Source organism: Leptopilina boulardi, unplaced genomic scaffold, assembly GCF_019393585.1.
Source record: "Leptopilina boulardi isolate dan_hultmark-lab unplaced genomic scaffold, ZJU_Lbou_2.1 LbouV2_316, whole genome shotgun sequence".
Taxonomy (NCBI): Eukaryota; Metazoa; Arthropoda; class Insecta; order Hymenoptera; family Figitidae; genus Leptopilina; species Leptopilina boulardi.
This window is the reverse complement of record NW_026137881.1, coordinates 176,172-202,520: the sequence shown is the minus strand read 5'-3', so window position 1 is coordinate 202,520 and position 26,349 is coordinate 176,172. Positions and strand designations below refer to the sequence as shown.

The 26,349-nt window shown below is 25.3% G+C and overlaps 1 protein-coding gene across 7 annotated transcripts; it reads left to right on the top strand.

Annotated features, from left to right (window-relative positions):
• Positions 1 to 534: 534 nt before the first annotated feature.
• Positions 535 to 26,349, top strand: LOC127284022 (probable serine/threonine-protein kinase DDB_G0267686). Of its 7 annotated transcripts, none has more exons than XM_051309299.1 (12): positions 537 to 1,143; positions 4,165 to 4,311; positions 4,927 to 5,055; positions 5,356 to 5,522; positions 5,612 to 5,828; positions 5,898 to 8,330; positions 8,595 to 8,873; positions 11,871 to 12,254; positions 13,574 to 16,102; positions 17,753 to 17,870; positions 18,015 to 18,328; positions 20,637 to 26,349. In XM_051309299.1, the coding sequence occupies exons 3-12, from the start codon at positions 4,929 to 4,931 to the stop codon at positions 20,693 to 20,695; spliced, it is 6,627 nt and encodes a 2,208-aa protein (XP_051165256.1). In that variant the 5' UTR covers positions 537 to 1,143; positions 4,165 to 4,311; positions 4,927 to 4,928; the 3' UTR covers positions 20,696 to 26,349. The 7 variants fall into 7 exon arrangements, with proteins under 7 accessions (XP_051165253.1, XP_051165256.1, XP_051165255.1 ...); XM_051309298.1 differs by having other exon boundaries at positions 8,541 to 8,873; XM_051309296.1 differs by having other exon boundaries at positions 535 to 693; positions 5,898 to 8,873.

Sequence of the window (26,349 nt, the reverse complement as noted above, 5' to 3'; positions counted from 1 at the left end):
ATCACGATTTAATAATAATATTAATATGCGTGTAAAAAAAAAATTGAATTCCAAGAGAAATGTGTTTAAATTGCATTTGACATTTAAATTTTCAAAAACTATCAATTATTGCAAGAAAAAAAAAGAGTAAAATTTTTATAAAATCCAAAAGAACTTAAAACTTGTAGATATTTTTCTGGCAATCATTCTAAATAAATTATTTAAATAATAAAGGACAAAGGTCTCTACAAATAAAATTGAGGTTAAATTCGACAGCTATCAAGACACAAAGTTGAAGTAAAAAAAAGGTGTAAACAATCGAAAAAGCAAAGAACAAAATCAAAATAACAATCTAATGGAAAATAATGACAGAAAATTTTTAATTGGCTATCAATGATAACAATAACCAATCACTATTCTTCTATATTGAAAAATCCTTTCACCCAGCGTCTTTGGCTAAATAATTTCCAACAACAAAATGTCTTCAAAAAATCACCTTTTTTCACCAACAACTTTGGTTTTAAACGATTGGCAAGATGGCGCATAAGTTACCCAGTGTGCCCCGCGCGATTGATTTGCGCATGTCAAATGCTCGCATTGCAAAATGGCGGCACCTTGTTATTGTTCCTGGCGTTTTATGACTTGTCCCTTTATATTGCCGATTATGTCGAGTTTTTTCGCGATTTGTGCCGCGCGCCTTGTGCAAAAAGTGCAGTAAGTTAAGTTCTGTGTACTTTAGGTGAATAGAAGTGTTTTTATGTTTTTGTGGTGATTATTTGGACGCGTTAAATCCCTTACGGAATTGCAGGAGAAATGGGGTAACGTTAAATTTTCCTGGTGTTCTCATACGGTATTGAAATTTTTTGTGATGTTACAAGGACCCAAGTGAGGCACGTCGCGATTATGCTATCAAGTTTCATTAGTATACTTGGTGTGCGATTGTCGCAAATTTATTGTGGAACAACAATTTTTTGGAGTTTTCAGCATGCTTGAGTCCACTTCACGACACCTCCCCCGACGGGACAAAATGGTGGCCCCCCGATATCCAATGGTCTGGGAGCCTTATTTTGCTGAAAATTAACGCGAAAAACCTCGGCAACAGGAGTTTCTTGTTGATAAACAAGTGCATTTCAGCCAAACAAATCTTCGGATTAAAAATTCTGAGTGAGAAATTATTGCCTATAACCTATTTTAATCGTGTATATGATAAACCCCGAGCCCCTGTCTTATGGCCCAAAAGATTTTAATTGCCGTTCGTCAATGCAATGAGCTTTACCACCCAGACTGTTTTCTCTGATTTTGGTGAATTTGCCATATTTCAAAATCTCTTTAGTCGCTTGTCTCTTTATTTTTTCTTAAACTTTAGTCATTTTCTGTTGATTAAATTAATTAAAATCAAAAAAAAAAAAAAAAAAAAAAAATCGTCATCAAGGTATAACCTAAGTACGCGACGGTTGCCTCACTTGTGTGTTTATGCACTGTGTTTTTGTGATTGTTTTCGTAAATAGAACTATTTTTACCTGCCACCTGTACTTCTTGTTACTTTTTACATTTTATTTGAAGAGTTTAATGAAAAAAAAAAAAAAAAAATCGAGGCGTGGTAATCATATGTCGGTAAAATTTCATTTTTTTTTCATTTATTAAAAAAAAGAGTTTTTGTGCACTTTTTCTCAGAATAATTTTTTCGTTTTTTTTTTTTTTTTTTTTTTTGGAAGAGGGGTGGGAGGGATTTCTAGTTTCTAAGCTTCTTACCCGGTTACCTCGTCACGTTTTGTGATAAAACTTATAAAAGCTATAGTTTTTTTTTTTTTTTTTTTTTTTATCACGCAATATGAATTTCTTTTATCAGTGACTTTAGTAATATTGGCAAATCGGAACAAATATATTATCAGATTTGCAATATTTTTTGTTTTGTTTTATTTTGTTTATTTTTATATTCATTTCATGTAAACATTTAATTTTATACTTGTCTGATTATTTACCCTTTCGATTGATGATTGGTTTTGACATTTTTTTTTTTTTTTTGGAAAATTATTTATTTCCTTTTTTTATAGACAACTTGGTTATTTGGACAATTAGATATAAATTAATTTTTTTTTTTTTTTTTTTTTGATGAAAATAAAAATAATTTCATATGTAAATAATTTTAAATAAGAATAATTAATTTTGTGAAATGTTATTTAGTCAATTGTTTTTATTTCCTTTGATTAATAGAAAATTTCTAAGAATGAACAGTAAATATTGTGTTTATTAGTTAAAGATAGATGTAATTTTGTTTGCCATTTTCATTGAGAATTAAATTCTATTTAAAGGTAATTAAAATTTTGTAAATTAACGACGTGACTAATTAAGTGAATTATTGTCTATTGTTATTAAGTCTTTTCTTTTTATTTAGAGTCAAATAGACATTATTAAAATTTATTTTGAAAATATTCAAATTATTTTATATTTAATTAAATATTTATTTTTTAGATTTTATTTCTTAAAAAGTTTTTTTAATTTACATTTTGGTTTAAACTAATTATAATATAATTAAAAATTTGTATAATAAATTAATAAAAAAAAAATGGTTATGTTTTACAAAATTAAATTAATCTTTTAATCAAATTGTTATTTTATATTATTAAACATTTTAATTACCTTAAATTTAATTATTTATTAATTACTTATTTAATTAATTATTTATGTAATAAATATATTATTTTCAAAAAAATTTTATTTTAACTAAAATTCTATTAAAATTTATTGAATCGTGGACATTTTTAGTAATTTTTAACCCCCCCACCCCCCTCCCATCCCTGTAAAGTGTCCACGTGGTATATGAACGGCCCTTAAATTGTGATGCCAAAAATTTTCAAATACAGTTTTTTAAGTCGGTAAATTGTATATATATATATTTATTGAAATTAATCAGACTGATAATTTTTTGGTCAAGTAGTATTAATTTCAAATTTGATAACATGTTTAAAAAAAATTAATATTTTAAAAAATGAACTAAAAAAAATTAATACTTTTTGTTATCATTTTGCCAAAGGAAATTACTGAATAAAAAAAACATTTTAAATATTGTATTTTGAAGGTAAACGTTCATGTAACGTTTTCTCTTTTAAAAATTTGAATTATTATTTTGTCTTTATTTAAATAATTTCAAAAAGTTTAAAACTATTTTATTACAGTCATTTTGATATGTAATATTTAAAAATAAATGAAAAAAAGAAGAAATTAAATCATCGATACAGATAAATTGATAACATGTTATTAAATTTTATTTATGCTAATTATGTAATTTATTGAATTTTAGTTAATTAATGAAAATAAATTTTTTTTTAATTTTTAAATAAAAGAATATTACTACATTTTTTTATAAAATTAAAACAATATATTAATTTTTTTATTTATATAAAGATTTGATCAAAAAAAAAAAGAAAATTTAATTCACTTATGATATTTAACGAGCAAATAATTAGTGTAAACGTAATTAGTTGTTTACTGTTCATCTTAAACAAATTTACATCCTTTTGATATCCGTATTTTATGTTTAGATGTAAATTTTACCCATATAGTAAAAATTAATTACCAAACTGTTCATTTACTTCTGTTTTATGTCATAATTTTTTTTTCTACGTTTGTTTTAAAATTTATTTTTTTCCAACTTATTTAAAACTTTTTTCATATAACAAATATTACAAATATTTGTTTTTTTTATCTTGTTATATTTTTATTATTAAATTTTATTTTTATAGTTTAAATATATTATTATTTATATATTTTATATTTAAATTTTGTATTTATAATATTCATTTTCTGTATTTAAAGCTTGTTCAATGAAATTCTTTTAATCTTCATAATATTAAATATTTGCAGCAGTTGTGAACATTTTTTTTTTTTTTTTTTTTTTTTTTTAAAGAAAAGTCACAAAATATAAAATTTATAAATAGAAAAAGAAACTTACAATTTTAGTTTATTTTGTTTGAAATATTACGTAAAAAATATTGTCTGACTTTTATTGTTATTATTTTTTTTTAAACCAAAAAAAAAAATAAATAATTATTACAGAATAATTATTATTCTAAAAATATTTTTGTCTTTTTTTTTGTAAATTTTTTTTATTTACATTATTTATTAAAGAAATAATTTTTGAAGATAATTTTTATTAATTTTTTTGTTTTCTTTTTTTGTTGACAGTAAAAAAGGGTGTTAGTTACATTGCACTGGAGTGGTTTTGGGGATTTTTGTCTGATATTCGTCAAACGGACATCTCGTCACAGAGAAATTGCACTGATATCCATAGACGTTCCCAGGCTACCCGGGTAGTTATGTGATTATTGCTTGGTAAGTAACCATATAATCATTAATCATTCTCCGTTCTAATGAAACTTCATTTTCAACTTTTTTTTTTATTTTTTTTTATTTTGTTTTCTTATTTCTATGGCACACATTTCCTTTTTATATCCTTGATAATTTCTGCAATTTTCCAGCTTCTCAACTTTTGTCTATTTCAATTTGTACATTGGGTTTATTAATTTTTCAAAAATTCAAAATTTAACACAAAAAAATCCATCAATATTTAATAAATAATTCATTTTAATTATTTATTATTTTTTCACTTCATGATTTGCATTTAAATACCAAATTTTCTATCATTAGAAAAAGAAAACTAAAAAAAGAAAAATTTTTACCAATTTAAAAAGGGAAAAAAATGTAATTTTACATATTTTCAAAATCAATTTTTTTTAAATAATATCTTTATGAAAAAAATGGTAAATTTGATTTATGTTTTTAAATAATTTAATTGTGTAATAAATCATTTTTTTTCGATTTGTAAAAATGTTTTTTTATATTAATTAATTTTTAAACATGAAATACATTTTTTTTGTTGTCTTTTTTTCTCGTAATTTTTTTTTTTGAGGAATGTTTAACATCAATTTCGCACATTTTGTTCTACAGTCATGGCGGCTGACAGTGATGGTGATCTGATTGAGACGGTGGTAACGTGTGAAGGAGATCTTGGTGATCCAGATTTTCCACGCAAGTTTCATGTCATCGTTAATCGTCTCAGTTCCCTTGTCTGTAAAGGTAAACGAACATTTCTTTTAAATCTATTGCCTTCTTTTTATTTTTTCTATTATTTACAAGGATCATCAATCTTTATTTCAAATGTCGTTCTCTTAATTGTATAGAAGAAATTTTTTTTTTGTTGAAAATTATATATAAATCGATTTAATTTTTTTTTTTTTCAAGAAAATTAATTTATTTTAACAATTATACAAATATAGAAATTATTAATGAAATATTATACAAATATAAAAATATTGAAATACATATTGTAGAAAATATTTTGTGAAATTAGAGAAAATAATTTGTTCCTTTTTTCAGATAAGGGTGAAAAATTGAGAATTGACAAAGTAGAACCATGGAATTCAGTGAGAGTGACATTTTCTATTCCCAAGGAAGCTGCTCTCCGATTGCGAGAATTAGCTTCGCAGGGATCATCGACACTCACTCAATTGGGTATCCTCTCAGTTCAAGTCGAAGGAGATCAGGTAAAATTAATTAATTTTGGGAAAAAAAAATTTTTCCAAAATTATTTTTAACAGTTATTAATAATGAGAAAAATTTGTTTTGTTTATAGGTAATCTCTTTGAGGATAGCAAGTCGATTCGGAGGAGAGGCACAAGAAATAGTTTTGCATTCAGGGCCATCTCAGGAAACTGGGAATAAAACCCAAAATAATCCCGCGAATGGTGCATCAAGTGCAGATGGAGATTCCGCTGCTCCAATACCTGGTCCTAGTAATGCATCAAGTTTTTCCTCCACATTAAGGAATGTTGCTCAGATAATAACAGCCGGTATGTAATATTAAATGAATTATTGATATTGAAAAAACTGAATTTTAATTGTATTTTTTTTTTTGGTAGGTACATCAGCCGAAAAATCACCCCAGTTTCGTTCTCCAAATGTTGTTGCACCAACAGACTGTGATCCGATTCCATTACTCCTCCCAAAAACAGTTCAATCAACGGCCGGCGGTAGTGGAGCGTCTGGTAATCAAGTGACACAAAATTCAAATCCATCGCCACGGACAAATTACAATGGGCCATTTCCCTTTGCAAGCATGACACACGCGGCACAAGCGATTCATTCACGTGAATCGCAAGCCGTAAAAACGGCCGTGCAATTTAAACATCATACACAACCCCCACCGCCTTATCCAGCTCAAGACACCGTGGCAAACGTTACTGCCTCCCCATCATCGACCATCATTCAAACGACAACGCAGTCCATTTCAACTGTCAGTCAAGCACAGTACAAGTCGCCAAACATTATGGTTTCTAGTCCATCGCCGAGTAATAATAATAATAATAATAATAATAACAATAACAGTAATAACAACAACAACAACAATGCCGGCTCTCTCACGGGAACATCAAACGGAAGTGGTAGCAGTGGTGGTAACCAAGTCGCTCTCTCGAGTCCACTTCTCGTTAATCTTCTACAAAACGATGGCTCATCACATCCAAACAATATTTCCGTTCCCGATCAAAAAATGCTACCGCCAGCGTCCGTTGTCGATGGCTCAGCAATTGGAAATCGTGTCCGACCCACCAAGAAACCAGTACGAAGGAAAGATGTATCATTGGCTAATGAATCGCCACCAAATCTCGATTCATTAAGAACTGAGGATTTAATTGGTTCAACAACTGCCGCCGTCCCTGATTTATCATCGCAAAATCCCTCTGCGTTCGCTACGGTTAACGCAAGCCAACCCTCGACAGTGCCTCAGCATTCGGCTACTAGTGTTATCGCTCCATCATCATCATCATCATCATCATTATCATCATCATCATCATCAATTCCCGTTGTTTCAGCAGCAGCAGCAACCACACAACTTCTCAGTTCCACCGCAGCCATAACTCAAAATATCCCAACGCAAGTACAAATACAACAAAAGTTTCCCGTTCGACAGGAACTGACTTATAGAACAACGCAAAATCTCGCCGCCAGGTATCCTGTCAATGGACAACAAGTTCGTACACCCCTTCAACAACGACAACAACTTTTAATTCAACACCAACTTCTCACGCAGCAGCAGCAGCAGCTATCCCAACAAAATTCACCAGTAATTCAAAATCAAGTTCAAACAAATCAAATAATTCATCAGCAACAAATTTTGGTAAATCAACAGAGACTTGGATTTCTTAATAATCAACGTCAACCAACACCGCCTCCATATCCACGGCAATCAACCACCACAGCCACCACGGGACAAAATTTAAATGTTCAACAACAATTACATCACAATCAAGTGAAAAATATAAACGTTAATACAAGTACAACGAGCGATTTTCGTTATGGACAGAGTCAAAATATTCTCAGTAGAAATTATCAATCGGATAATGCAAATGGGACCACGTGGAATGTACAAACAAATGTTCCTCAAGGTGCGCAGGTAACTGCTACTCCTCAACAACAGCAGCAACAGCAGCCGCAACAACAACAACAACAACAACGTTTGCCAACCACAAGTTTTTCTAATCAAGCCGGGACTTTTTCAACATTGAATCATGTCTCGGCGATAAAAACCGAAGATCAAATTAAAGATGAATTAAAACAAGAGGAAGATGAAGATGAAGAAGAGGAGGAACCACCGGAACCTGTTTATACATCAACGGGTAAAATACGACAATTTTTAATAAATCCCTTCTCTGGTGAAATAGAACCAATGCCAAGTGAAAGTTCCGATTCGGAACCAGAAAGTGCTGTTGACAATCAAGATGATTTTTTTTCATATCCCTCGCCATCGAACGATCGTTCAAATTCAATGTTCTCTGATGATGATGCCGATAGTAATTTTTCCCGACGCAATGATACAACAACAAATACAGATCAATCTGATTCGGAAGCAACTGTTAAATCAACAGCAAGCGAAGGTAGTTTAAAACATAATCGCATTAAATCATCACGTGAAAGTCCAATGCCAGCTGAAAAAATAAAATTAAGAATGAAAGTTGAAAAATCAGATCCATTTAATCCAGCATACAAGGTTGATGTCTCATTTGTAAATACGCCACCATTGAGAAAAGTTGATAAAACATCATCGAAATTATTTACAAATATATCAAATTCAGGATCGGGTGGTGAAGAACCACGTGTGCCTCCATTACATATTTCATTGCGTGGTCGTAATGCATCGGTGGTGCAAATAAGAAAAAAGGAGAAAAAATTAAAAGAGGGCATCACCGATGAGGAATCATCTAATTTAAAACAACGCCGTGGGAAACTTAAGAAAATGAAGGACGGTGTCGATGGACATAAATTACTGCAGAAGAAACCATTGAATATGATAATAGGTACGTCAGCAACGAACAAATTACCATTGTCAAATTCTTCACTTGCAATTAATAATTCTACCACTACTACTACTACTACTTCTTCTTCTTCTACTTCTTCTTCTACTTCGTCATCATCATCATCATCATCATCATCATCATCATCATCATCATCATCATCATCATCATCATCAATAATTAATAAAATTAATAATACATCATCATCATCAGTGCAAAATATCGCGACTAAAACGTTGAGTACATTAAAATCGGATGTCAACTTAGATGCAGGAAAGATGATACAAAGTGGAAATAATATAAAAGCAAGCTCGAGTAAAAGTGGTGTTGGTAGTGGTGGTGATGTTGATGATATACCATTGAACAGTAGAATACCTTCACCATTGAAGCACAAAATGACTATTTTAAATCAAACCACAACAACAACAACTACTACTACTACTACTACTACAACAACAACAACAACAAACCCACAACAAGCTTTAACCAAAAGTCAAGTAGACATTGATGTTCAAAATCATACGAATGAACATAAAATTGGCGGAGGTAAGGATTTTATTTTGAAAAGAAAAAAATGTCCTGCTTTAGGAAATCAATTAATTAGGATTCTTATTTCAAAAGAAGGACTAAAATTTTGAAAAATTTTACTTTTGATGTTAGATTTTTTTTTTTTTTTTACTTCTACTGTGATCAAAATAAGTTTCTGAAAATATTAGACCAACTAAATTTTTTCTGTTAACCAGTGAAATTTCAGCCTATTGAAATAAGAAGTGCAAAATTTTTTTTTTTTTTTCCCCCGGCATTATTTAGAATCTAAAATTATTATATATTAGTAAAATTAGAAAAGATTATTTTTGATGGTTATTTGAATTTTGCGAGCCTTACGCTGGCTAATGCGAATCTCTGAAAAAAATTCGTTTCGAAAATTTTATTTGCAAAAATTAAAATTGTTTAAATCCATACGCAGGCTTCAAAGTGATACACTTTTTTTTTTGTTAATTTTTTGATACTTTTTTCGATAAGGCTACTATTTTACTACTAATTTTGGCCAAAAGCCACAAAATGCTACTTTTTTCGAAAAAAAAAAAAAAAATTTTGAAAATGACAAAATTCAAGAATTTAAAATTTTAGCAAATTTTTTGATTCCTAAAAGCTCGCCATAATTTATTATTAGCCGTGTTAACTAATACTTTGTATAATCATTTTTTACACGAATTTTCATTTTTCAAAATAGCATTTAACATAATTTCTTTTTAAACGATTTTTTATTCAATAAAATTGTTAATTTAGCAAATTTTTTTTGATAGAATTTTTATTTTACAAAATTTCTCTTTACCCAACTGTTTTTTTTCTTTTTTTTTAAATAATTCTAATTTAACTGAAATGCAGACAATAATTTGAATTTTAGTGTATTTTGATTTGAAAAATGTTTAAAATTAATGAAATGCCAAAATCTTGATTAAAGTTATTAGTAATAATTATTTCAACAAAAAATTGGAATCAAAATTTTTAATAATAATTGAATTTCAGGAGATTTGGAATTAAAATTTTTGTAAATTAGAATAATTGCTGAAAATTATTAACAAAGTTTCAAACAGTAATTGAATTTTAGAGAATTTTTAATTAAAAAATGTTTTATTTAATTGAATTTTTGAATAATTGGATATGAAATTATTAATTTAGCAAAGAATTTTAGATATACAAATTTTAAAAATAATTGAATTTTGGATTAAGATTTTTTTTTAGAAATAATTGAATTTTTGGAAAATTTTTAATTAAAATCTGTTGTTTTAAAAGACTAAATATTTTCTATAAGCTTCCGATTTCAAGTTTTAGGATTCAAAAATTCGAATTACTTAAAATTCTACTGAATGAGAATTCTAATAAATTAAAAATAAGATTAAATTAGAATTCTTTTCAAGAAAAAACAGTTGGGTAAAGAGAAATTTTGTAAAATAAATTGACAACCCTATGCACAAAAGTAATTTCGATGGATTGAAATTTTACTGGTCTCTCTTCTTAAGGTCATGTGATTGTGATTTCACATGTAAATGTGGATTTTGTAGTAAATTTAATGACTTGCCGTCGTGGTATTAATTTTGATTAGATTAATTTTAATTTCAAAAATTGAAAAAGAAATCAAATATTTCATACAGTTTGACTATTTTTAAAATATTTAAAAATATCTGTAAAAAATAGCTGAAATTTTATAGACTTTGATACCAAATTATAAAATATCTTTAATGGTTTAAAAATTATTTAATCTTTAAAAAAAGGTCATGAATTGGGCTTAGAAATTCACGTTGCTAAGCTTTATTCGAGCTTCACAATTTTTTTTGTAAATTAAATAACTTTTAAACCATTAAAGATGCAATTTTACAATTCGGTATAAAGAATCTCCACAATTATACTATTTTTTATGATATTTTAAAAATTAACATCCTTGACGTTCACAACGTTTATAATTAATGATTTAGAAGAAAAAATATTTTTGTATCTATAATTTTTTTTTTTGCAAGTTTCTCTATCAACTTCAAAAAAATGAAGAAAAAAAAACATTTTTCTTCACTAATATTATTAAAAATTTATTTCGATGATACCAGGATTAAAAAAATGATTTAACATTGAAAATTAATTATTTTTTTTGAAAAATTTAGTTCAGTTTAAGAAATTCTGACCCATTATTAAAAAAAAAATAGAATTTTTTTTAGACAGGATTTTTCAAAATTAAAAAAAAAAAAGAATCGAATGAACAGTCATAACAAAAGGCAGTTCAAGTTTATATTGTCGTATTTTTATTAAAAAGAAAAGAATCGTAATAATAAATTTAAAAAATTAAAATTCATTTTTCTACCAAAGAATGTAAAATTTATTCTTTGTTTTAAATGTAAATTCTCAAAGCTTCAATAGTGGGAAAAAAAATCTGTGAACTTCGAAAAAAGTAGCTGAAATAAAAAAATAATTATTTTAGTCAATTAAAGTAAATTAAACGCTAGTTAATTAAAATTTGGAAAATAATTCGTCTCGGACAATGGTTTTAAAGCTTTACATATTATACAGGGTTTGAAAATCTGATTGAATAGTTAAATAAATTTTTAAGACTTACAATTTACAGTTAGACAAAAACAGGCAATTTATTGAAAACAATTTTTTGACATTAATTTCCACCAAGGACAATTTTTTTTCCATTCTTTTTGAGACAGAGGAAACTTTGATTTTTCAAAATAGTTAATAAAAAAAAAAAAAAAATTTTTCCCACCACAGTACATTAAATTTTTTAATTGTAATTTCAACCAAAAACTTTTGAATATATCAGTTACCGAGCTGTTTTTGATTTTAATGATAAAATTTGTGCAGAATTAATTAAAATCCACATTAACAATTAGTTTTAGTAATAATAGTAAAATTCTTTTAAATATTCATTTATCAACAAATGGATCAAAATTGATTCAAAGAAAATTAAAAATTGACAACGAAAGGAAAAAGAAAATTTTGTTTTTTAAAAAGTAAAATTCGAATCATTTTTTTTTGTGTTTTTTGCAGGCAAGACGAAAAGAAGAGATTCAAAGAAAAAATCGGAAACAGGCGATAATCAGCATCGTGAGCAAAATTTATTGTCCGGTGGTAGAATTGTTGATAATCAATCAAAGTGGAAGAAACTTGGTTATAAAGGTGATGCTGCCACACAGGGAATAAAGAAAACAGATACAATTTTATCCAGCAATGATTTAAGTGCAACGAGAAAAATTGGTGAAATTCGAAGAACAAGCGATGGCGATTTAACACGATCAATGAGCGAGAAAACGAATGTTCTCAATGCAGTTGGATCGAGATTGGCCGAAGTCAATGGAATCAGAAAGGATCTCGTTAATCAAGAAAAAAGACGACGCTCGAGTTTGATTGACGAGAAGGATCTTAATTTATCTGGTAGATATATTTTTTTAACATAATTGTTTTCCTTTTTCTATAATAATTTTAAATATTAATCAATCAATTATTAATTAATTATTATTACTAATTTCTTATTATTATTATTATTATTATTATTTAGTTATTATTATTTATTTCTCAGACCTCGGATTATACGACTTTTTTCGACTTATTTAAATAAAATTCGACTTTTTCGATTTTTTTTACATTTTTTTTACAAAATTTTTAAACAAAATACGTTTTTTTTACTATACAATGCAGATCTTTAATTCAATTATTTAACAAATTTTTAACATAAAATTTTTCTCTAAATTAATTATTTATAATAATTTTAATGAAATTCTTCACAAATTCAATTATTTTAAATTATTTTTCAATTACAAATTTTATGAAATTCAATAATTGTTTACAATTTTCCAAAAAATCAAATAAAATTACAAAAAATTTCAATTTAACATCTTTTAAAATTTAATTATTTAAAAATTTTTCTATTTAAAATTTTTTGAAATTAAATAATTTTAATTATAACTCTTTCGAAATTCATTTTTTTAACGATTTTTATAATATTCTTCGAAAAAGCAATTATCTGAAAGGATTTTTCAATTTAAAAATTTTAAAGTACAATTTTTTTCTTAAATTTTTAATAAATTTTTCAGCAGCAGAAATCATCAAAAAATTTCCATTCAAAATTACTCGAATTCAATTATTTTCTAAAATTTCGATTTAAAATCTTCTAAAATTTAATTATTTTTAAAAATATCAAATTTTAATGATTTTAAATGTTTTTTTACACAATTTTTTCAAAATTGAATTATAATTTAATTTAATAATTTAATAATTATAATAATTTTATAATTTAATATTTGATAGAATTTTTCAATTAAAAACTTTTGAAATTCCATTTTTTTGTAATCTCTAATTTTTCATCACCAAAATTAAGAATCACTTGAAGTTCAATTAATTTCAAAAATCTGTAGTGTAAATCTTTGAAAATTCATTTACTTTTAAAAAATGTTATCAAAAATTTTATTTGATAAATTATTTTTTCATTTTTGTAAAATTTAATAAAATCTTTTGAAATTTAATTTTTTTCTGAAAATTTCAATATTTCTTTAAAAATTTAATTATTTAAAAAAGTTTATAGAATTAAGAAATTAATAAAATAAATTTAATATCTAATAACATTAATTATTTAAAGTAAAATACTTATTAACTAATTAAATTTAAAATAAAAAATTCTTAAACTCAAACCGAGGTCTGATTTCTTTATTAATTAAGAGTTTGTTTATATTAATTGATAAAATTTATTTTTACAGAATCTCAAAACGTAGAGGCTTCATATTTTCATAGTCAAAAGACAATATCAGAGTGTTCAACGCAAAATTCACTTACCGCCTTGAAAGTAAACACCAATTCATCGTTTGATAATGATAGTCCAACAGCGGCGACAAAAGCTCCAAATTTACCATTACAAAATAATCCACACGCCGATGTGAAAGTAACATCGCGTAATGAAAGTGCCGTTAAAGGAACATCGCAACAACAACAACAGCAACAACAACAACAACAACAGTCATTAACAAGGCTTGTGCCAGCTAAAACAAAATTAGAATTGGAAAGTATACAAAAAAATTCAACACTTGCATCATCAAAAGTTCAGGGTATTTCGCAAAAAATGAAAAATCACATAATCACAAAAAATGATGCAAACGTTGTTGTTCCTGTAAATAGGCACAAAGCAGATAATCAAATACAACAACATAAGAAAATTATTCAAAATCATGTTGTAAAACCACAACAACAAATTGATCGTGTTCCATCGATTAATAAAGTTGTTGATGTACAACGTGTAAGTTTATTAAAAACAACTCCATCAGTTTCGGATCAATTGAAGGATTCTGATTTATCGTTGAATAAACCAATTCTTCCAATTGGTGAAATTAATGTCACCGAGGCAAAAGTTAAACAAAAACTTTTGGAAAATACAACGACGACAACGACAACGGTATCTGTTGTTGGAATTGTTGATACAAATACAGAGAGAGTTGGTAATGGAAGTGGCAGTGGAAGTGGCGGTAGCGGTGGTGGTGAAGATTCAGGAATTGAATCAATGGACGCACTTTCGGAGAAATCACCAAATCAAGGTGAATCACCATTACATAGGCCCGCTTCCACCACGGAAACAGTGACACAAAATAAAAATCCAATTCAGGGGGAACCACCTCTGCAAATCATCAATAAGAACAACGTGCCTTCCTCAACTAGTGTTGATATGTGTTCAAATTCGCATTCGGACATTGTTAATAAAACTCGCGGTGATTCAACAAAAAATTCATCATCAAGTCCCGTTCCAATTGCCAACTACCTCGAGAATCATTTGAATCACGAGGCAATTATTGCCGAAATAAATAGCAAAGACAATGATATCGATTCAATAACAAGAACACAAATTGATAGGGATTCTTTGCGAACAATTACATCGTGTCCATTAATCACTGGTACAACAACAATTATCACAAATTCTTCTTCTTCTTCTCTAAGTGAAAGTGTTGGTGATGATAGTGATAAACTAATAAAGTGCGCGAATGATAATGATAAATTAGAACACGATCAGGGTAAAAGTGACAACATTGTCGAGGACAAATGTGACAATGTAATTAGATTAAGTGATGAACCTCATGGACAAAACAATAATAAAAGTGTGCCTGTAGTTCAGAACCACGTTTATAGTACCGATAATAAAAAACAAGAGAAAGACATTGGATCCTGCTCAAATTTTCCCAATTATCAAGAGATTAAAATAGAACCAAAACTCGATGATACAAGGCAGGAAATAAAAATGGAAAATATTGCCGATGTGAAAATTGTTCAAGAAATAAAAGAAGATAATCCTCTAGAGAAAATTGAAAAAATTAATAAAATTGAAAATACACACGAGGAAGATGAAAACCAAAAAGCTAGTGTACAAAGTCATCAGCTAATAAGGGAATCGTCAGTGAATTTACAAAAAGTAACGGATGATTTGGTAAAAAAAATAGTGACCGATACAAATGATGGCGTACGATCTCCCCTGGCCGATGATCCACAACCGATCAGGATAACGCCACCTTTGTATACATATTCAAATCCAGTTGTACATTCACGTGACGATACACCAAGTCCAGCGTCACATAATCCCGATCCTGATAATACAGGTGGCAGTGAATCGGAGCACGCAAAACGTAAAAGACGACGAAAACAAGAATTGGAAGGACGTCAGGATGTTATTTGTATAGAGGATAATGATGATTCAACAACAACAACAACAACAACAGCAACAACAACAACGGCGGCACAATTTGTCGAGAGATTAAATCATCCAAATAATGCTGATGATTATGTGAAAAGGCCACATAAATCATTACTTGAACAATTATTGATTGATATACCCGGTGAGAATAATGAGAAACGATCATTGAGAACAAGATCACAGAAACTTAATAGTCCTGATATTAGTAAAACACCTAAGAGCAGTCCACATGGGACTGGTAAAATTGAAGAGAGACGAAGTATTTCACCGTATGCAAAAGCAAGTCCAAAATTGGGAGCATCGAAATTATCGCCAAATACAACATCATTGGGTAAAGGTGGTAAAAGAAAACGTCAAGAGAGCGAGAGTTCGGTGGCGTCGAGTACTGCTGACGATTCACAACCAAGACCTGGTAAACGAAAATGTTCGGAGAATGCCGCTGAGCTTATTAAAGCTTGCATGGGTGTTGAGGAAAGTGGACTTCTCAAGAAACAAGTACCTATTAAGGAGGAACAATCGAAGAAGGGATTTGGCATATTAGCCAAGGCTAAGAAAGGTTTTTATTTTTTTTTTTTTATATTTAATTAGATTTCGAAGAAAAAAAAGCAACGTTATTTTGGAAAAACAAAAAATTTTGTACTTACTACAAAACATTTTTTCTTTTTAATATGACAAAATTTTAATTCAAATTTGATTTCTTTAAATTTTAAAAGATTCCAATCCAAAAAAATTAGTTCAACTGTGAATTTTTCAAGAAAAAAATTATTTAAATTTAAAAAAAAACTTGGGTGAATATTCAAACAAATTAATTATTTAAATTTTGTTAACAATTAGAAATAAATTAAAATTTTTTTATGCATAGGATTTAGGTAACAAAACCGAAAACATTATTTTTGATGAGCCAAAACTTTTTGTAGGTTCAAAGGAACGAAATTTTTTTTGCAACTTTTTTAAGTACAAATTTTATTACAAAATATTGTTTTAAATATCTAAAAAGAAGTTATTAATTTAATAATTGTTTAATTTAATGTTTTTTTTTTTTACATTGCCATTATAATTTTTAATAATTTAAAGATTGAAAAAATATTTTGTTCATTTGAACGTTCAAAACTTTTGCCTCATTATTTTTGTTGTTTAAAATTTTTTTAATTAAATTATTTGAAAATTCACCGAAGCTTTTTTAAAATTTAAATAATTTTTATCTTTAAAATTACAGAAATACACAATTGAACTAACTTTTGTTCCGATTCATTGTCTAATTCTTTCTTAACGAAAAGTACGTAATTTTTAAATTTTAACAAAAAGTACGAAAATTACGTAATTTTGAGTAAAAATGAAAATATGTCGTCGTTTTTTTTTAATCAACAAATATTTCAAATTATTCGATTTTTCAACTTTTTTTTTTTTTACTTTTGTATTAAAAAATAAGTCTTATTTCGGTTTTTATAGTATCAAATTGGTACTAATGGATTTTTATTTTATTTTATTTTATTTTATTTCTTTTATATGATAAATCAGAATTATTTTAGATTGTTTAAGCTTAATTTATAGAAAATTGTTGAGTCAAATAATTACAAAAAAATTTAAATTAAAAAAAATTTTCCAGGTTTAAACTAATAAAAAATTTTTAATATTCTATCTCAAAAATAATTTTTCAAAAATGATTCATAATTATTTCTTTTATTCTAATAATAGTTTATAATTTTTATTTTTTAAAAAAAAAAATACCTAATTAAGCAAATTTTTACTGAATCGATTGAGTTAAGTTAAATTTATATTTCGCTAAAAAAAGTAAATTAGTCATATATGAAAAATTTCGAAAAATGAAAATTTAGTGAAATAAAAATTATTTCTTATTATTATTATTTATTATTTTTATTATTATTTTTCAATTATTTCATTATTTCATTAAATAACAATTTAGTTAAAAATAAAATCCAGAAACAAATTCAAGTCAAATTGGTTTGGTTAAATTTTAATTCAGTTAAATAAAAAAGATATTTTTTCGAAATATTAGAAAAAATTTACATATTTAAAAAAATTTTAATTCTAAAAAATGAAAATTCGTTGCAATAAAAATTTTATTTTTTATTATTTTTTAAAAAACTGAAAAAAGAACGCATTGAAATAAATAAATTAAAATACCGATTAAATTGACAAAATAAGTAACAATTGATTAACATTTTTTATTTGTTTCAAATTTCAGGTCCTATTGTCGTTGAAGTTGATTCATCAGACGACGAACCTCTCGTTGAACTCGCGGGAAAAATGAAGAGAACGTTAGAAGATACGTCGGTAGGATCTCCAAAGCCCAAAGATCAAAAGTAAGTCGTATCACAACAAATAGTATGTTAATTATTTGAAAATAATTTGCTTTTAAATATTATTTTCAAGTTCGTCATTTAAATTATTAATTAAAAAAAAAAAAAAATTTGCTCATATAGAAAAATAATAATGATAAATTTCAGGTCTCAATCTGGTACAAATGTCGCTGGTAGCCAAATTCATTCCAGTGTGCAAAATTTCAGTGCCAGTAATCGAGTGCAAAGAGAAAGTCGTCTTTTAACGACGAAACAGCCGAGCACGACATCAACATTAACTGTTGGCAAAGAAAGACTAAGAGGCACATCTGTATCCAGTAACGAATCGATTGGCGAAGTCACGACGCGAAGGTCTGTTCGACAAAGTACAGCCTCGCCTTTAGCAACTCCAGCGAGCAATACAAGAGGCGCTTCCCGATCATTGGAAGATGTAAATAGAAGAAAAACTCGTAGTGGAGCTGGTGAGTGAATTGTTGCCTTTGTAATAATTTCGAATTTATATTATTGTACAAAAAGAGAAAATTTGTCGAAAAAACAAATAATCTCAAAAGTGATTTTAAACAAAAATTTGTCCGATAATAATTTTTTTATACATTTTTTTTTTTTGCACTGATTGCAATACTGCAAAAAATAAAAATAAATTCTTTTAAAAAATCAAGTAATAAGAAAGTAAAACCAAAAATTTTCTTTTGTGCAAGAAACAATTTTATATCTTAAAAGAAAAAAAACTGAAAATATTCTTTTTAATCGTTTTAAATTTTGAATTTCGTTTTATTGAAAATAATTTACCAGGATTGTCAAAGATCAGTGAATTTTATGAAACTAACTGGAAAAATATCAAATTTCTAATAAATGTTACTAAAATTATAATTTTTCAAATTTTCGAATCAAATTTTTGCAACTAAAAATTATTGTCTTAATTTTTTATAATCGAAAACCTCTTCAAATTTTTTTTATTAGGATTAGGGAAAAAAAAATTTAATTCTAACTAGAAATCAGGGAAAAGTCAGGAAATGAATTAGTTTTTAGAATCGTATTGATAGTTTTATTCAAAATAAAAAATATATTAAAATTATAATTGTAAATTAAAAAGATATATTTTTGAATAAATAAAATACAAAATATTTATTATATTTTTATTAAATATCTAAATATAATTAATTATATTTAAACAGTTAAATTAAATTCAAATTTACAAGTTTTTAAGAATATTTGAATCTTAATTAAATACATAGCACGCGCATAAATAAACTATGTAAATAGATGAACAAAATTTAAAAAAAAAGTATAATAATAATAATAATAATAATATAATTAATTCAATAATAAAATGAAGAATAAAATTCAACAAATTGAATCTGAATTGTTTTAAAAATAAAATTTTAATCACATATTTTTTAGAATCACTTTCTTTTTATTTTTTTTTTACTTTTTGACATTAATTTATTCTGAAACATAGAACATTTTTATTTACGGAATTGTAATCAGTAAGAAAAAAATGTAGAGATAATAAAGTTTAAAAATTCTATTTTTCTTTTAAAAGTATCATAATTTAAAAAAAAAATTAATGGATAAAAACTTTGATAAAAATATAATAATCAAAATGACTGTTACAAATATATTTTTTTTTATATATATTCTTTTATTTAACTTTTTCTATTATTTAATCATGCGCTTTATATCTACAATGATTATCGGTAATTTGTATAATTTTCTCATTTATTTATTTAACAAAATACACACGTGCTGAGATAGTTAATTCCTATAAAAATACTAGAAAAAGAAAAATATAAAAATATACACAAAAAGAATAACGTTAATTATTATAAAATCATTTTAATCATCATCATTTTTATTATTAAAAATAAATACAATTTATTAAATTTTAATACAACGATAAAAATTAACTCCTTAATATTCATTGTTCTAGTAAATTTTCAATTTAAAATTCTGTCTTTCAGACAAGAAACTTTTATTAGTAAAATAATGTGTTTCAAAATAAAAAATTGTGTGTTTTTTAAAGAAAAAATTTGATCCTCAAATGTTAACTTTGAAAGTTCTATTCATTTGATTATTTACAAAAAATTTAATTGAATTTCATGAAATTAAATATTGAAATTTTTATGATTTTCAATGAAAAAATTTGAATTTACATTTGAAAAGTTTCTGTTTTTTTTTTTTTTTTGAGTTACATAAACATTTTTTATGAATATAAAATTATGAACGGAAATATTCTAATGAAAATATAAAAAATATCATTTGAATCTTTTTTTTACAAAATTTAATTTAATAACTAATTTAAACTTTTTAATTCAAATTTTCATTTCTTGTAAATTATTACGAGATTCGTCAAAAGAAATAATAAAGGAAAGAAAATATATAGAAATTATCGATAATTTTTGTACAATAAATTATTTTGGTATTTAATAACTTTTTTTGCCATTCGATGAATAAGCTGCAAAAGTGAAAGAATTTGTAAATAATTAAATAAAATATTTATAATTAGTACCTAAATTATTGGATAAATTTTCTAAAACTGTTTATTCGATTTTCATTACTTAATAGTGAATTCCCTATTTTTTTTTGTTCTTGTTTTGAAAGATACATTTTTGTATAGCTTCTCCATCGATTGTGATATAAAACCAAAAAAAAAATATTGCAAAATAATATTAAATGATAATTATAATAACAATATAGCTTATAGTAATATCATAAATATCGCATATTTCTTTAATTAAAACACCTCGTACAGCGGGAACGATTTTTTAGTGACAGCTGAGACAGCAGAGCAGGCGAAACGGAGGCGAATATCTCGAGAAAACAAATGACGTTCGGAAAGTGACCTTGACAGTGATTAGCTACCGTTGCTCCTCTCTCGTCAAGGCCCTGACACTCTGGTTGTCTGTCTGCTATCAAATGATTATTCGATGATCACTGCGTGGCTGGACCCCACATGCGGTGAATCTGTCATTAGCGCACAATGTAAACATATATATGTTGCTTACCAAGTCCCTGGAGAGAAGAGCAGCCCCAAAAAAAAAAAAAAAAAAAAATGAGAGGAACTCCAGAGACTTTAAAAAAAAGAAGAAAAAAAACATTCTATATAGAATTAAATAAATCCAAATTCATTCATTCATTATTAAAAAAAAAAAAAATAAAAATAAAAAAAAAAAAACGAACAAATGAAAATTCGGATTTTTGCACGGCAAATAAACTCTGGTTATGCTTTAATCTTCTCTGCTCTAAAATTCAAGATTTAGTTATTTAGCGAAAAAATTATTCTCAACTCAATTTATTAAAATTATTTTTACATTCTCATCATAAATGAGAAAGTATTTTTAAATTCTTTTAGTTTAAAATTTAATTATAATAAAATATTAAATTAAAATTGAAAGAAAAATATTAATTCAATGATAAATATTTAAATTAAAAAAAAAGTTCAAACTTTAAAGAAAAAAAAAAAAAAATATTGTAATGGACGACGAATATTTTCAAAATTAAATAACTAAATCTTTTATCGCAAAAACTGCCAAGTCGATTCAAAATTTATTGTTGAATGCATCCGTTCGTGCATCGTTCCGTTCTTTTGTCTCTTTTTTCCCGTAAGCGTTTCTCGTTTTTTTTTCTTTTTTAAAATAAAAAAAAAAGGAGAGAAAGAAAGAAAGAGAGAGAAAAAAATGTGTGTGTGGTGGTAATTAATAGACTGTAGACTTCAGTGCATTAGAAACGTTCTATTCTTGAAAACGTTTTCGATTAAAAATGGATTATTAAAATAAAAAAAAAAAAAAAAAAGAGAAGAAAAAAAGACGTTCGCGGTGGTTTCTCATCTGCCGAGATTCAAATGTGTATATTTTTTCAAGAAAAAATAATAATAATAAAAAAAAAAAAAAAAAAAAAAAAAACAATGAAAAAAAAGAAACAAAGAAAAAAAATAAATCAAAGAATCTTGCAAATAATGTCATCAATTTATATTATATATATATAATTCTATATCAAAGAATTTTCGATATTTAATTAACAAAATATAAATAAAAAGCCAATTGTATTCTTCTATACGAGTAGAAATCAATGTGAGCTGTAAAATGTGTGAATAATTCAAAAAATTTACTGCCAATGAATTGTTGGAGGTAAAACAAAAATGTTTCTTTAAAAAAAAAAAAAAATAATAATGTTTATTGACCGCTGGGGACTTTAATAAGACTTCTGACGACTCCACACTGTCAGACTTTGTTTCCATTTAGAAAAAAAAAAATAATAATTTCTGTGTTATTTATTTCAGTTTAAATGTCCATTTGGATTGTTTTTTGTCCTTATAATTGTAAATATTTAAGAATATTCTCTTTTTTTTAGTACAAAATTTTTAAATCATCTCCGTTTTCAATGTCTTTTTTTTTTCTTAATAATGAATTTTTGACTTTCGAACTGCAAATGGGTTTCTTTATTGATTCATAAATTTGTGTATATCTCTTAATATTGGGGAAATTTTTTTTTTTTCATCAAAAAAACTTAAATATCATTGATTACATTTTATTCCAATTAATTAGACAATATCAATTTAAAATGATTTAAATTAAAAGTGAAAATAATAATTTTTTTTTGTTTCATTAAAAAAAAAAAAATTTTTTTCTAGACATTTTTATTTTAAAACGATCTTATTAGTTCTTGATAAAACAATTTCTATAAATAATAATAATATTAAGAAACTTTAACAAATTCGAAACATTTTTCTAAAAATTGATAAATTTTGGAAAAATTGGAAAACTTTGCAAAAATTTGATTAAATTAATTGTCAATAATTGCGGTAAAGATTGAAACAATGAAATTGAATTGTAAAAAAAGTTGTTTTTTTTTTTAAATTGCAGATAGTAAAATTATTATTATTATTTTTCTTTATTTTTTGTTTATATTTTTGTTTGATGTTAATTTTTCAAAATTTTTATCACTTTTTTCTCGATCATATATTTTTTTAAATTAATTTGTTTTTTTTTTTGTTATTTTCGCTTTTTTCATTTGTTACGTATTTTAATCGCCCATTTCATTCGAATTTCTTTTTGTCAATTTATTTATTTATAAATGAAAAATATTTCACAATATCGAAAGATCTCATGTTGAAAATTGTCTTTTTATTATTATTATTATTATTATTATTATTATTATTATTCTAAGTGTGTTGTCAAAATTATTTCGATACAGTCACTGAGAAAAACTCGTTCGATAATAAAAAAACAAAAAGAAAATTAATAAAATTTTTTTATAATGTCCGTTAATACATAAAATAAAATAAAATAAAATAATTTATTTGTTTAGTCAAAAAAAAAAATTCAACTCTGTAAACACAGTCTTTCAGTTAGAATGTCGTCTTGAGTTATTCAACAGTGGGACATATAGGAATATTATTAAAAAAAAAAAGGATTTATTTTATTTATATATAAAAAAAAACAATAGAACGTTGGTATGAATCAAGCATAAATAAATACGGAGATGATGATAAGAATAATTATTATTAAAAAAAAAAATAATTAATACAATGTTAATTTGATAGGTAATATATGAATGAATATATTTTGTAAATAATTTCTTGTAAAGTTTACACAAAAATACACACACACACATAAACACACACACATACACATACATATACACAAGAGCACTTCTCATTGTATATATGCAGAAAAAAAAATTGTTTAAAAGTTTTATTATTAAACAAAAACAAAAAAAAAAATAATTGAAGTAGCTCTAAAATTAAAAAAAAAAAAAAATGTGCAACTTTTTTTTTTGTCGATAATAATAATAATTATTATTTTTTTTTCCTCGTAATATTCTTATATTTAGAGTTTACAAATCTTTGAAATCTTCCTCGCGTATAGCATCAATTTATTAATTATATACATATATATATACAGACGAGCAATATTTGCGATACGTATGTATGTGTATACGTATTGCACATTGATGTATAGTTGTTTTTCGTAAATAGACGAAACTAGATTTATGTTATTATAAAAAGAAAAATAAAACATATAGTGAAAAAGATTATTAAAAAAAAAACTGTTTTTACGGATCGAAGCAGCTTCGAAAGCCATTAATCTCATTGTTTCATTATTATTAATAATTGTATCACTACTTTTTTTTTTATTTTTAAATTCATAAAATTCTCTTTACATTAAAATTTTTTTGATTTTTTCAAAATTTATTTAGAATTTATTTTTTTGTATAGATTTTTTGTTTCCGATGATTATTTTTGTATAGAATTTTGAAATCTTTCCAAATTTTTCCATTTGATTTGAATTAGTATAATTAATGGTTTCTTTTTTTTTTTGATTATTTTTTCTTACTTTTTTGTCTTTTTTTTTTTTGTTATCAGCTTTTACAACTGTTATATTTAATTTTTTGTGAATTTTTTTTTTTTTTTTTTAATTTTCTGAAAAGATTTAATATTGAAATAATTAATTTTGAACAAAATCAGATTTTGAATATTGTTGATATATTTAATAAATAAATAAAATATATTTTTTTTGCAAAGTATTCTTTTTGGCAAAAAAATATTTTTTCAATTTGTAATTTTAACAAGAAATTTGGAAAGATTTTATTATCTTCTTTTGTAAAATTTGGTTTTTGATGTGATTTTTGATTTCCAATATAGGTTTACATTTAATCGTTGTATCGCATAATATCTAAAGAGCCGTGGTCTCTAAAAAAAAAAATGAAATAAAAGTGTTATTAAGAACTGAATCTAATTAGAGATCTAGAATTGACGTTTAGGTGAATTTTTACGAGATTTTTGACTCGCACTCTTTGATTCGTTCTAATACTGAGACTGAAGCGGTTTTATCACTTCGAGTCGAGTCACTATATATATATATATATATATATATATATATATATACATGATATATATATATATAATTTTCTCCCGCCACGAATAGTAGCTTAAATTATTTAGTTTATTACATCACTCGTCATCGGAAAATTATTATTTTTTAATGATGACGATGATAAAAAAAAAAAAATAATAATAATGATTGAGAATATAAGAATATAATATAATAATGACGATGACAAGGATGATATAATAATTTGATAATGATGATGATAATCGTGAGGATGATAATGATAATAATTATAATATTAATTATATAATAAAATCCACTTTTGTAAATAGTAGCGTGCTTATTTTATTAAAAAGTAAAAAAAAAAAAAAGAAATCGATCCGCAAAAAAGAGCTTGTGTGTATATTGTATGAGAAATGAGAGAATCACATTTAATTTTTGGTCCATACTCTACATTGTGATGGGATGAAGTGTAATGTAAAATCTAGTGCTAGGATTATATTATTCGAAGAAGTAAAAGAAAAGAAAATTAAATTTAAGAAGGATCGCTACGAGAAAAAAAAGAATTGTAATTTCGTTGTAAAATATTCTCTTCTTTTTTTTTGACACTATAGGTAGGTTAGGCATTATTATGTTACAATTTTATTATTGAACATTACATTACATATGATTGTATAAACCATTAAAAAAAAAAAAAACAGAGGATAAGTTTCACCTGTAAATACAAATAATTAATATTGATATAAGTGAATTTATTCGAGAAATCTAGATAATATTAAGAGGCTCGTGAATTGCTTCTCTGAAAATGGACAAAAATTATACAAATAAAATTTATTAAAAAAAAAGAAAAATCTCAAATGATTTAATAGCAAAATAAATCAAATTGAGAGATGAATAACAACTTTTTTTTTTCTTTTCATTGAGAAGCAACAAAAATAAGCACGCGATTAATTGTACGACGCAAATTTAGTGCTTTGTAAATAAATCTTGACAAGTGCGAAGTAACATTTATTATATATATAAAAAAAAAAAAAAACATTATTTTTGTTCTCGAGCCTTTTAATTTTATAAGAATTACTGAAAATATATATTATATATATAAATATATAAATATAAATATAAATATTATAATTGCGTAAGGAGAATGCGCGACAAAAGCACCGGAACAACTATAAAGCGAGAATAAAAGTTCCGATGATTTTGATGCTAATTATATATGCAAAAAAAAAAAAAAAAAAAAAAACAATTTGTATTTTTAGTATTCGATTAAATGATAAAACAACAACAACTAGGTGTGAAGGTAAAATTGATTGATAATAATCCACGAGGATAATGTAAAACAACAACAACAACAAAAAAACAAAAAAAAAACTAAAATATTAGATACAATATTATATTTGTAGAAATGATCGAGCACGTGAGAAAAAAAAGAAAAAATCGCGCTATAATTATAAAGAAAAAAAAAAAATATTACGATTATATTATTATCTATTATTACACAAAGTGAATACACAACATAGTAATTTGCTAATTGTACCTTTTAATAATTACTGTAGACACATTGATGAAAAAAAGGTTTTTTTCTTGTTATTAATTATTAATTACCATAGACTTATCAGAAAATGAAAAAAAAGTGTTATAAAAAATTACAA